The 11,855-nt window shown below is 51.5% G+C and overlaps 1 protein-coding gene across 1 annotated transcript; it reads left to right on the forward strand.

Moving 5' to 3' along the window:
• Window positions 1–745: 745 nt before the first annotated feature.
• LOC123144881 (auxin response factor 8) lies at window positions 746–3,454 on the forward strand. The gene is made up of 3 exons (XM_044564131.1): window positions 746–1,959; window positions 2,048–3,009; window positions 3,123–3,454. Exons 1-3 carry the CDS (start codon window positions 907–909, stop codon window positions 3,190–3,192), a joined length of 2,085 nt encoding a protein of 694 aa, XP_044420066.1. The 5' UTR covers window positions 746–906; the 3' UTR covers window positions 3,193–3,454.
• Window positions 3,455–11,855: the final 8,401 nt, after the last annotated feature.

Consider the following 11,855-nt stretch of genomic DNA (forward strand, 5'->3'; position numbering starts at 1 on the left):
TTGCCTCTGAACCTGAATGGTTCTTGTCACAACTCCCTGGTGCTTCGCTGCAACGTCGTGCCCACTGGCCCACTTGTGTGCATTGGCTTGAGGACAAGGCGGAGGTGGTGGCGTAGATTCCAACATTTCCACTCGTTGCACTAGCTCGACGACTTGCTCGGCAAGGGAGTTAGTTGAGGTCAGCAACCGTGTCACCATCGTTGCCGTCTGACAATGCTCAATGAGAATTGCAGACTGGGACTTGAGCACATCATCAACCTTACTCGGCAGAGTTTCGATCTGGGCGGTATGATTTGATGAAGTCGTAGCAGCAATGAGGTATTGGAGCTCGCGGATCGACAGCTCTGCACCCTCCATGCGCGTCGTCGATGTCGGTTTGGTGGATCTCGCCGTGGTGAAGGTTATCCGGCAGTTCAACCGAATCCAGGCACAGCAGAGGTGTTTTGCTGGGAATTTTTTGCTAATCAAACCGGAAACACAAAACTTGGGCGAAATCAGAGTGACTCTAGATACCAAATGTCACGATCATAATGTCCTAGCAACACACTAGGCGGTATATCCTCGATGGACTTGCCCGTGTCAGTAGTTCAGTACGAGTGCTGTGCAGTGCTAGCGCACACTGAAACTCACACTTCTGCAGGCGTACGTGTAGCCACTGGTCCCGTACCCTGTTTCCTCGCGATGCGCCATTCGACTATATCCACGAGCCGGTCGAGCCCCACTGTCTCCCACTCACTGATGAATGGGACTCGTAATAAGCCGTTCGTTGTGAGAGTTGCAGCAGGAACGGCACCACTCGTTCGTTGCTCGCCTCCGCTTCTGCCTCCGATTCCCACCCATCGCGCCACCAGTCCATCACCACTCCCAGAAAACCCTCCACCTCGCTCGGGCGTTGGTGCTCGCCCGATGATCACGTTCGCGGACCTGACGGAGCCGGCGCCGGGCGCCGAGCGGCGCGTTGACCGGCAGCTGTGGCTGGCGTGCGCGGGCGGCATGTGCACCGTGCCGCCGGTGGGCTGCACCGTCTACTACTTCCCGCAGGGCCACGCCGAGCACGCGCTTGGCCTCGACGCCGGGGCCGATCTCTCCGCGGCGCGCGTCCCAGCGCTCGTGCCCTGCCGCGTCGCCGCCGTGCGGTACGTGGCCGACACGGACACCGACGAGGTCTTCGCCAGGATCCGCCTCGCCCCACTTGGCGCCACGGACGCGGATGGTGATATCCAGGACGATGTCGCGGCGGTGGCTGATGACGAGCAGGAGAAGCCGGCGTCGTTCGCCAAGACTCTGACGCAGTCCGACGCCAACAACGGCGGGGGTTTCTCGGTGCCGAGGTACTGCGCCGAGACCATCTTCCCGCGGCTGGACTACGCCGCCGACCCGCCTGTGCAGACCGTCATCGCCAAGGACGTACACGGGACTGCGTGGAAGTTCCGCCACATCTACCGGGGCACCCCGCGCCGGCACCTGCTCACCACGGGCTGGAGCGCGTTCGTGAACCAGAAGAAGCTCGTGGCCGGCGACTCCATCGTGTTCCTGCGCGGCGACGGCGGGGACCTCCACGTGGGCATCCGGCGCGCCAAGCGCGGGTTCTGCGGTGCCGAGGAGGGATCCTTGTCTTTGACCGGCTGGGGCCGCTATTCGGGTCCGATGCGAGGCAATGCGAGCCCGTGCACCCGGGGCAAGGTGCGCGCCGAGGACGTGGTCGAGGCGGCGAGGCTGGCGGGCAGTGGACAGCCGTTCGAGGTCGTGTACTTCCCACGCGCCAGCACACCGGAGTTCTGCGTGCGCGCCGCTGCAGTGCGAGCGGCGATGCGGGTTCAGTGGTGCCCCGGGATGCGGTTCAAGATGGCATTCGAGACCGAGGATTCGTCCCGCATCAGCTGGTTCATGGGCACCGTCGCCGGCGTCCAGGTCGCCCACCCCACCCGTTGGCCGCAGTCGCCGTGGAGGCTTCTTCAGGTACGGCACTACACCCCCGCCAACAAATCATCGTACAGTTGCTTTTCTGTAGAGGTTTCGCTCACTTGTCAATTTGGTAACTACGCAGGTGACGTGGGACGAGCCGGACCTCCTCCAGAATGTGAAGCGGGTCAGCCCGTGGCTGGTCGAGATCGTGTCGAGCATGCCGGCTATGCACCTCGCCTCCTTCTCGCCGCCGCGCAAGAAGTCCCGTATGCCGGCTTACCCGGAGTTCCCCTTCGAGGGTCAGCTCCTAAACCCGTCGTTCCCCCAAAACCCACTGGTGCACGGCCATCAGCACCATTATCACCACACCGACAGCTACCATCCGTCCTTCCCCCCCTTCCCGGATTGTAGTGCTCCTTCAGGCATACAGGGAGCCAGGCATTCGCAATTTGGTCCATTTTTATCGGATCACCACCTTACCCACCTGCAGTCAAGACTCATGTATCCGGGGCTCCGTTGCCACGATCATGTCAGTCCTGCAACGACCCCATTCCCACCAAGAATCAGCACTGACCTGACCATCGGGAGCTCACCGGCGCGCAACGGCGTCTCAACCACTCTGCCTGCCAGCGCGAAGAGGCCCAACGACGCCAAGCCGCCGGGGCTGGTGCTCTTCGGGCAGACAATACTAACGGCGCAGCAGATGAGCCGTGGCGACTCGGCAGGCGTCGTGAGCTCCCCCGCGGCCGCCGGGAACAGCACGCTCAACTGGAACACCGACAAAGCCGGCAATGCATCGCAGGGCTCGGGCTCAACTGTCGTTCAGAACAGTGGCTCGACCGACAACACATCGCCGGAGAGACCACGGCTGTTCGGAGACAATAGCCACGTCTCCGAGCTCGGTTTGAAGCCCGGGCAATGCAAGGTGTTCTTGGAGTCAGATACCGTCGGCCGGAATCTCGATTGCTCGGCGATGAGCTCGTTCGAGGAGCTCTATGACCGCCTGTCCGAGACGTTCTGCATCGAGGGTGCGGAACTGAGGAGCCGTGTGCTCTACCGTAGCGCCGCCGGTGAAGTGAAGCACGCCGGTGACGAGCCTTTCAGGTGCGTTAAACTTGCTAGTAATAATGAAACTATAAATTATCAGAAATTCGGAATGGACCGGTCTTTAACTTGAACTGACGCACCACGCTTTTAATTTCCTTTGCGTATTTCAGCGAGTTTATCAAGTCGGCACGGAGGCTTACCATAGTAACAGATGCTGGGAGCAACAGCACAGGGAGCTAGAGAGCAGCAGCAACCAACCTTGGGCGAGCATCGTTCGTCCATAGCATCCGTGCAGCTCAATGAGCCATCATGTTTCTTTTTTTTAGATTAATGAGTTATCATGTTCTTTTAATTGATTTCGGAACCAGTATGGCATAGCTTTCTTTCATCAGGGGAACCTATGCTCTTCGTGTCCAATGAGGCAGTCCAGTTCTCCTCGTGTAATCCATGTACACTAGCATCCTTCTTGAAATTAGATGCATGTGGGGCAGTAGTTCTTGAATTCCCGATGTACAATGCAAACCCTGCGATCATCCGGGGTCCGGAGACTTGAATGCCCCTCTCGGTCTCTCGGGCCGTCTGAGCGGCGCCCTGCCCGTGGCCAAGGGACAAGCTCGCTAGCTCAGCGGCAGCGGCGAGGCAAGGCCTCAGTGTCAGTGCAGTAATGCGTGCCGCTGCTGCCGCCTGCCGGGGTATCATTGCATACAGCGGTCTCTGACCCCGTGGCCTCGTCTCCAGGCGTTTCTCTGCGTGCCCGCATGCTCTGTTTGATGAGCTCATCGTGGAGATTGAGTATCGTATCGTGTTGCGTATCCCGCTGCCTTTCGGGCATAAATGCTCCAGGCTCACGTCCTCTTGCTCGCTCAGGGCGAGAAATTATTGCCTCTGTCGGTCTGACCTTGCTTAGCTGAGAAAGGATCGTCGCTCGAGGCCGACACCTCGTCTAGCAAGGGGGGAGGCACGGCGCATTGCCCGGACCAGCGCCAGCGGCGACTGCCTCTTTCACAAGAGTGTCACACGCACGTCACTGTTTGGGTGCGCGTCCTCACCCGGTTGGGTTTTGTTGCTTTGCGCTGATATTTTGGCTGCTTTTGGACACCTTGCTCGGGTGCCTCGGTAGCTGTTCCCTCGTCACATGTATCTCATATCCGGCACACTATATTTATACAAATTCATGCAAACGTAGTCCATAGATCATCAAACGATCAAAATTGACAGAAAACAGACATATAGACTGATACCAAACGAGCATAATCACACAAACATCACCAAAATATCACCAAACGGGCATAGTTCACACAGTTCAACGATCCGGCGCATTTTAACCACATACTAAAAGGAGAGGGTGAGCTTTACCACTTCCTCGCCGACCCTTTGCCCTTCTGGTCGACGGTGCTGCTGTAGGCGTCCGCAGCAGGAGGTGGGTCGACATCGGAGCCGTCGGAGTCGGACCCGTCAGAGGAGGAGGAGGAGGAGGAGGAGATGACGATGTAGCCTTGCAAGCGCCGGACGATGCGGTCTTGCTTACGCTTGAGCTTGGCCACCCTCGCCCCCGCCGCCGCCTCCCGCTCGGTTTGCTCAATGCCGAGCAGGAGCTGCTTGGCGTTGCTCCTCCGAAGCCGCTGGGTGTCCGTCTCCGCCGTGGTAAGTGAGCGACGGTACACCTACTGGAGGAGACGCTCCTCCTCGTCGGGCACTGGCATCACGCGGCATCGGTGGACCTGCCCCTTATCTCCCTTTCCCTCCGCCTCTCGCGACGGGCGGCGCGTGCCTCCGACTTTGGAGTCCGCATCCGCGGCGTCGGCGGAGCGGGCACTAGAACCCACTGCTGCCCGGGCGGAGCAACGGTCGAAGGTGGAGTAGGCCGTCGGGCGGGCGGAGCAGATTGGGCATCCCGCACAGATCCGCGTGCGGGGCGTGAAGGGCCGGCGTCGGGCGACAAGAGGCGTCGCACCGGACCCAGAGCTGTCGCTCGTATCGATCCGCGAGCGCTCGAGCAATATAGAGCGCCATCTCATACTCGTCTTTGGAGCTGCTGTCAGAGTGGTTGTTGGTGCTTGACATGCTCGTTGGCGCTAGGGGTTGGACGGATTGGGGAAAGGGGATCGTCGAGGAGCGGAGCAGAGTGAAGTGAGGTAGGGTTTGCTCCGGAGGGGGATTTTGTGGGGTCGGGGTGGGCCAGCGGTGGGTCGGGCTGATGTGGCGGACGCGTCCGGGCGCGCCCGTGCCATCTCATATTCGCTCCATATTTGTGCTAGATATGAGGGGTGCTGGTCAGCCCGGGCATTTGTCCGCGGTTCGAGAGGTCCGGTTGAGTCGATATTTTTTACCGATCTGTCGGAATCGGGGCTCCGGGGACCCCAAGGAAGGTTCGAACTCTGGGGTGTGCTCGATGCCTACGTCCGATCTACCTCGCGACCCTCAACTCCACAGCAATGCTCCAGGATGCTCGGGCTAAGAAAGGAGAACAACGGACACGGCAGTTTACCCAGGTTCAGGCCACCTTGCGGTGTAAGACCCTGCTCCTGCTTTGTTGTTGGATTGCCTCGCGAGGGAGGATGAGTATGACAGTACAAGGGGAAAGTGAGCAACCTCAGGAAGATGCAGGAAATCGATCCCCTCTCTACGGTGGCGCCCTACCCCTATTTATACTAGCCTCGGTCCTCTTCCCCCGAAAACACATGGCGGGAAGGGTTGCCACAACGGCCAGTTTGAAGGGGGACAGGGTGCAGCCTATCCTGACTAAAGGTGGTCTTCGCCTGCAAAAGCCTCTTGCCATGACGCGCCGGTGGGCTCGGTGGAGACCTCCGTCCTGGCGAGCCCGTCGTCCTGGTCTTCTTGCACCGAACGGGTAACCTTTGGGGACTGCTTTGGGAACCAATGCGTTGTCCTTGCTCCCTTAGCACAAAAGAGGAAAGCCTCCTCATCCATGCCTGTTGGCGCTCCTCTGGCTTTGCTCGTCGCCTCGCGCAGCACCCACGTGAAGATGCAGGGCCGCGTGACTCTGCTGAACAGTTCTTGGTTCGCACGCCTACGCGAGGGGCCTCAGGAGACAGCTTGGGGAAGCAGCCCTGCGAGAGGGCCTCGCGAGGCTCACGGTGACACTTGATGACGCACGCCTCACGAGGTAAGGCCCTCGCGAGGGTCTTGCTCGTGCAACACTGACGGTGGGCCAGCCTTGGGCACTCTGGTGGCGCTGCGCGCTGGGCCGCATGTAGACGGGCCTGGGTACCCCCAGTCTCACGGGCTCGACACGATTAGTGACCGGATGGCCTGCCCAGGCATTTGAGACGGGTATGAGAGGCCCGGCTGTAGATGCTCTAAGAGCGCTGAGATCATCAAAGTAGTGATCTAAACACTTTTATATTTTTTTACAAGGGAGTATCATATACTAGTATTATGCATACTCCCTTCCACGAATAAGTGTACATCTAGAAATTTTAGGACAGATTATGAAGTGGAGTAAAAAATGCATCGGGAAGATGCAAGCCATCATCTCTCTTCTCTTTAATTACCCCATCACCAATGAGCTAAGTGCATGTAGAAAGTGAGAAAATCATGTGTGTTATCGACCTTGATTATCGTGTGATGAGGGAGAAGCCATTTTTCTACTTTAAAGTGTATTGGAAAGATAGAAGTACATTCCTTTGTAGAAATTTTTTCAATGCCAAACTTCGTCGACAGAGGGAGTATGATACTACCCTCACAACGCAAAGAATCATACTTCCTTCGTCCGGGTTTATTGGGCCTGCATGCAGAAACTCGGGTACCAAGAAAAAAGTTAATACGGATGGTAGATGATTTAACGCTAAGAATGCATTGTCCCGAGAAATGCCAATGGCCAACTAGATTAGCTCAATTTACGGCATGCAGTTGCCAGCCCTCTTCCATTTTTCACTTGGCCAATAAGGACGAGACTTGCCTGCTCCCTTCCATGCTCCCATCCGTGCTCCCGCATACGTGGCTTGATTTGATTGAAAGAAAATAAGGCCCGGCCCCACCCCCTGAAAATCAGGGGGGGAGATGATTAGATTAGAAAAGAAAAAGGGAAAAGAACAGCCGTAGGATGAAGTAGGAGCACGGATGGGAGCATGGAGAGGGAGCAGGCAAGCCGGATCCGGCCAATAACGCCCACGTTTAGCACTAGCCGAGCAGTTATTGCGTAGTGCATGCAGCTAATGATGCGGCTTCCTAACCAATCCTGCGCGCATACATAAGAGAGAATCGAGGGAAATTTATTACAAAAATGGGACGCGGTTAGTTTGCTGAGAGGCCCAATAAACCTGGACATATTTATTGTCATGCATGACCCATACTAGTACATGATTTAATATGATACAGTATCATATTATTATACTTAATCCTATCTCTCCTCATTTAATTGTGCACCACCTCAATAAAAATACCTTTTTGTGGGAATTGAGGGCTTTTGTTCAATCAAAGGGGCTCCGGTACTACCAGCCATAAGGCTAGTGACCAAGAAGCTAGGAGGGGAGTCCATCCAACACTCCGTCACCTCTAATGTGCATGCATCCATGCTTTGCACATAGATGGGCGGGGGCATTGACACACCTCTTTACATGATGAATAAGAATAGATGGGCGGGGGCATTGACACACCTCTTTACATGATGAATAAGAAAATAAGTAAAAGAGGAAGTAGCCCTTCAATATCAAGTAACACCGACGCTATTAGTGAGCACGAAGAATGGCACGAGCTCCAAAGATTAACGACCTCCAAGCTGTCGATCTCCATTTTGTAACATCCCAAATTTTCAATTTGGTATGTTATACATAGATCATCATTGCATATCATGTTTTATTGCATTTTGACAAATCCTCGATAAATCCTAAGCAACTCAAGGACCCTCGGAGAGAGTTGGGGATTTTCTTAAATTTCCATATTTGATTTTCATCAAATGATAATACGAGGATTTTGGTTTTAATTATTTTCTCTCCGGAAAAATATTTCACTTTTAAAAATAAACGAGAGGAGAAAATATGACTTCTCCAAAACAATTGAAATACTGGAGGAAAAATGTTAAAATCATTTATTGGAATTTATTTGGAATTTATTTGCAATTTTTATTGCATTAAAAATATTGCATGTTTTCAAAATATTTATTTTGTGTTAAAAAAATGTTCACCCTATTCTAGATTTTCTAACTAGACGGGGAAAATTTATTTTATATTTTTCTGATTTTTATTTATTTTTCTATGAATTATTTTCCGCGGAACTTATTTAAAAAAAAACGCGCACGCCCGCGCTGGGCCAAGCCCAGCCGCGCCAGGCCGCCGCGATCAGACCTCAAATGGTCCGTGCTGCTGTGCACCAGTGTCATCCCTGGATCAGTAATGCTGACACGCACACAAATGGAGGATTTATAACAGAGTAGCAATCACACACTTATTACAACGAATATCTCCGAGGAGATTAAGTGTGATAAACATGGCTTAAGGCCATCTAATAACGATAACAGCGGAAGACTTGGAAGATAAGTGAGTCCATCAACTCCAGCGGCATCACTGAGTATAAGACCACGACCTAAGGCACCTTACTCGTCGTCTGAAAAGTCTGCAACATGAAACGTTGCAGCCCGAAAACGGGTCAGCACATAGAATATGCTGGCAATGTAACACATAGAGAGTAATGAACAATAATAATGCTATACTACATGCATATATGGCTGGTGGAAAGCTCTATGGTTTAAAGTTTATGCGAAAAGCCAGTTTTATCCTACTACAAAGGAATAAAATTTATTTAACTATCATGGTGGTTGTTAAACATTGAGAAGGTACCTCCAATTCAATCCCAATTAAGTGTCATCAATAACCCAACAAAATTAATTAAGAGTAACTTGGTGATGAGATTCAAATGATAATCCAGGTACTAGATACTCAAGTTGTCCATAACCGGGGACACGGCTAACCATGATTAGTTTGTACACTCTGCAGAGGTTTGCGCACTTTTCCCCACAAGACTCGATCGCCTCCGCTTAATTCTCGCACTACATGATGTTTGAGAAACGGATGACCGAGACACAATCTTTCAGAAACAATCACTCTTTACTCTGGATGGACCGGTACACCTACTTTCCCCTACATCTGCTAGCCCACCTCTTCAAGAGATCTTGTAACCTACTCAACTATGCTAGAGCCCATAATAGCTTATGGCTGCACACGGAAGTTTCTAGCATGAATAATCTTATGATCCCTTTGAGCCTGGGTGGCGGTCCTTATACAAACAGACAACACTGGGTTCTCCAGGTGCCTCAATCCACCCAGATGTGAGTTTTAGTTGCCACCTTAAGTTGAACCGTTAATAAACATCTCACATCTGTCATGAATATCACTCAAACCCAATCCACGTCTACGAGCATAGCATGGCAATATAATAGCAACGTAGAAGTAACTCTCAAGGGTTTGATAAAATAAATCAGGTAATAGGTACTACCTCAACTACTTCCCAGTACCCACAATTTAATTAGATCCTAATCATGCAATTGTTTGAGGAATAGATCTAATGCAATAAAAACTGGGTATGGAAGGTATATGATCAAAGTGTTACTTGCCTTGCTGATGATCCGCAAAACCTAGCGAGTCGAAGTAACAAGCGGCACACTCCGGGTACTCTATCGCAAACAAACAAGCATACAATCAGTACTCATCTAATGCACAGGTAAAACTCGAATGAAAGATCCAACCAGAAAGTTCAACTTAAGAACTCCGGTTTGCACAAAGAATCAACTCGAAAGAAGCAACGAAAGTCAAACGGTGAAAGAAAGAAGCTTCGTTTACTAATCTGGATCTAGGTCAAATTTTACTGTAGCAAAAACTTGTTTGAGTAGGTTAAACGGAAAGAGAATTTCGAGACGAAACTCTAGGCGCTTGAATCGCCTGATTCCGATAAACGAGCGAGAAGTTAAACAGAAACGAAGATTCGATCAGAAATCGAATCTGAGAAAAATAGCGGAATAATCCGACGAAAAAGAAAAACGGACGAACGGTTAAAGAACGGACGTTCGTTAACAGAGAAAAACCGACGAACGCGTTCGTTAAAACGAACGGTTCGGTGAACGCTCGTAAAATAATAAAACCGAAAAAAAACGATATAGGTTTTTTTTAAAAAAACAAAAGGTTTTTTTTAACAAAAACCGGCAACGAACGGGCGGGGCAGCGAGGCAGTACCTCGTCGGGGCAGTGCTCCGGCGGGGGTGCGGGCGAGGGCGAGGGGCGGCGACTCCCGTGCGGCGGCGGCTCGGCGAGGCGGGCGGCGGCGGCGAGATGAGGGGAGAGGGGGGGGGGGTGCGGGGGTTTATAAGGGGGGGGGGGAGAGCTCGGCTTGGAGAAGGGGGCGGCCGGGCGGCGTGCGGCGGCGGGACTCGGCTCCCGTGCGCGAGGAGGACGACGCGCGGGCGGGCCGGCGGGCGCGTTTTTTTAAAATAAGTTCCGCGGAAAATAATTCGTAGAAAAATAAATAAAAATCAGAAAAATATAAAATAAATTTTCCCCGTCTAGTTAGAAAATCTAGAATAGGGTGAACATTTTTTTAACACAAAATAAATATTTTGAAAACATGCAATATTTTTAATGCAATAAAAATTGCAAATAAAATCCAAATAAATTCCAATAAATGATTTTAACATTTTTCCTCCAGTATTTCAATTGTTTTGGAGAAGTCATATTTTCTCCTCTCGTTTATTTTTAAAAGTGAAATATTTTTCCGGAGAGAAAATAATTAAAACCAAAATCCTTGTATTATCATTTGATGAAAATCAAATATGGAAATTTAAGAAAATCCCCAACTCTCTCCGAGGGTCCTTGAGTTGCTTAGGATTTATCGAGGATTTGTCAAAATGCAATAAAACATGATATGCAATGATGATCTATGTATAACATACCAAATTGAAAATTTGGGATGTTACAAACCTACCCCCCTTAAGATGAATCTCGCCCTCGAGATTCGGGTTGGCTAGAAAACAGGTGGGAGTGGTCCTTCCGTAGATCTTCCTCTCGCTCCCAGGTGGCTTCATCCTCCGTGTGGTGACTCCACTAAACTTTGCAAAACTTGATAACCTTGCTGCGGGTAACTCGGCTGGCATACTCGAGAATCTTAACTGGTTTCTCCTCATAGGTCAAATCACTTTCCAGCTGAATCGCTTCCAGTGGCACAGTATCTCTCAGCGGTATCTCAGCCATCTCTGCGTGGCACTTCTTCAACTGAGAAACATGAAATACATCATGTACTCCAGACAATCCTTTGGGCAATTCCAGCTTGTAAGCAACCTCTCCCATGCGTTCCAACACTCTGTATGGTCCGATAAAACGGGGCGCTAACTTTCCCTTAACTCCAAAGCGCTTCACTCCTCGAAGTGGTGATACTCGAAGATACACTCTGTCTCCGACTTCGTGAGCTGTCTCCTTTCGTTTAGAATCAGCATAACTCTTCTGCCTGGACTGGGCTACCTTGAGCCTATCGCGAATCAACCTCACTTTCTGTTCAGACTCCTTAATCAAATCTGGTCCAAACAACTGACGGTCTCCAACTTCGTCCCATAACAACAGTGTTCTACACCTCCTTCCGTACAATGCTTCGAAAGGGGCCATCTTCAAACTGGTCTGATAACTGTTGTTATAAGAAAACTCCGCATATGGCAAGTTGTCGTCCCAACTGGATCCGTAATCTAGTGCACATGCTCTCAACATGTCCTCCAAAATCTGGTTGACTCTCTTGGTCTGTCCATCTGTCTGTGGGTGGAAAGCTGTACTAAATTCCAGCCTGGTTCCCAATGTTTCATGTAACTGCTTCCAAAACTTCGAGGTAAATTGGGTTCCTCTATCTGATACAATGGTCCTCGGAACTCCATGCAAACATACGATCCTGGTCATGTATATCTTTGCCAA

The sequence above is a fragment of the Triticum aestivum genome, chromosome 6D, assembly GCF_018294505.1.
Source record: "Triticum aestivum cultivar Chinese Spring chromosome 6D, IWGSC CS RefSeq v2.1, whole genome shotgun sequence".
NCBI classification, from domain to species: domain Eukaryota; kingdom Viridiplantae; phylum Streptophyta; class Magnoliopsida; order Poales; family Poaceae; genus Triticum; species Triticum aestivum.

Coding starts and splice junctions, on each gene's coding strand:
- LOC123144881 (XM_044564131.1), top strand. CDS start 907: ATGATCACGTTCGCGGACCTGACGGAGCCGGCGCCGGGCGCCGAGCGG. Junction 1,960..2,047: donor CGCCGTGGAGGCTTCTTCAG/GTACGGCACTAC, acceptor GTAACTACGCAG/GTGACGTGGGACGAGCCGGA. Junction 3,010..3,122: donor GCCGGTGACGAGCCTTTCAG/GTGCGTTAAACT, acceptor TGCGTATTTCAG/CGAGTTTATCAAGTCGGCAC.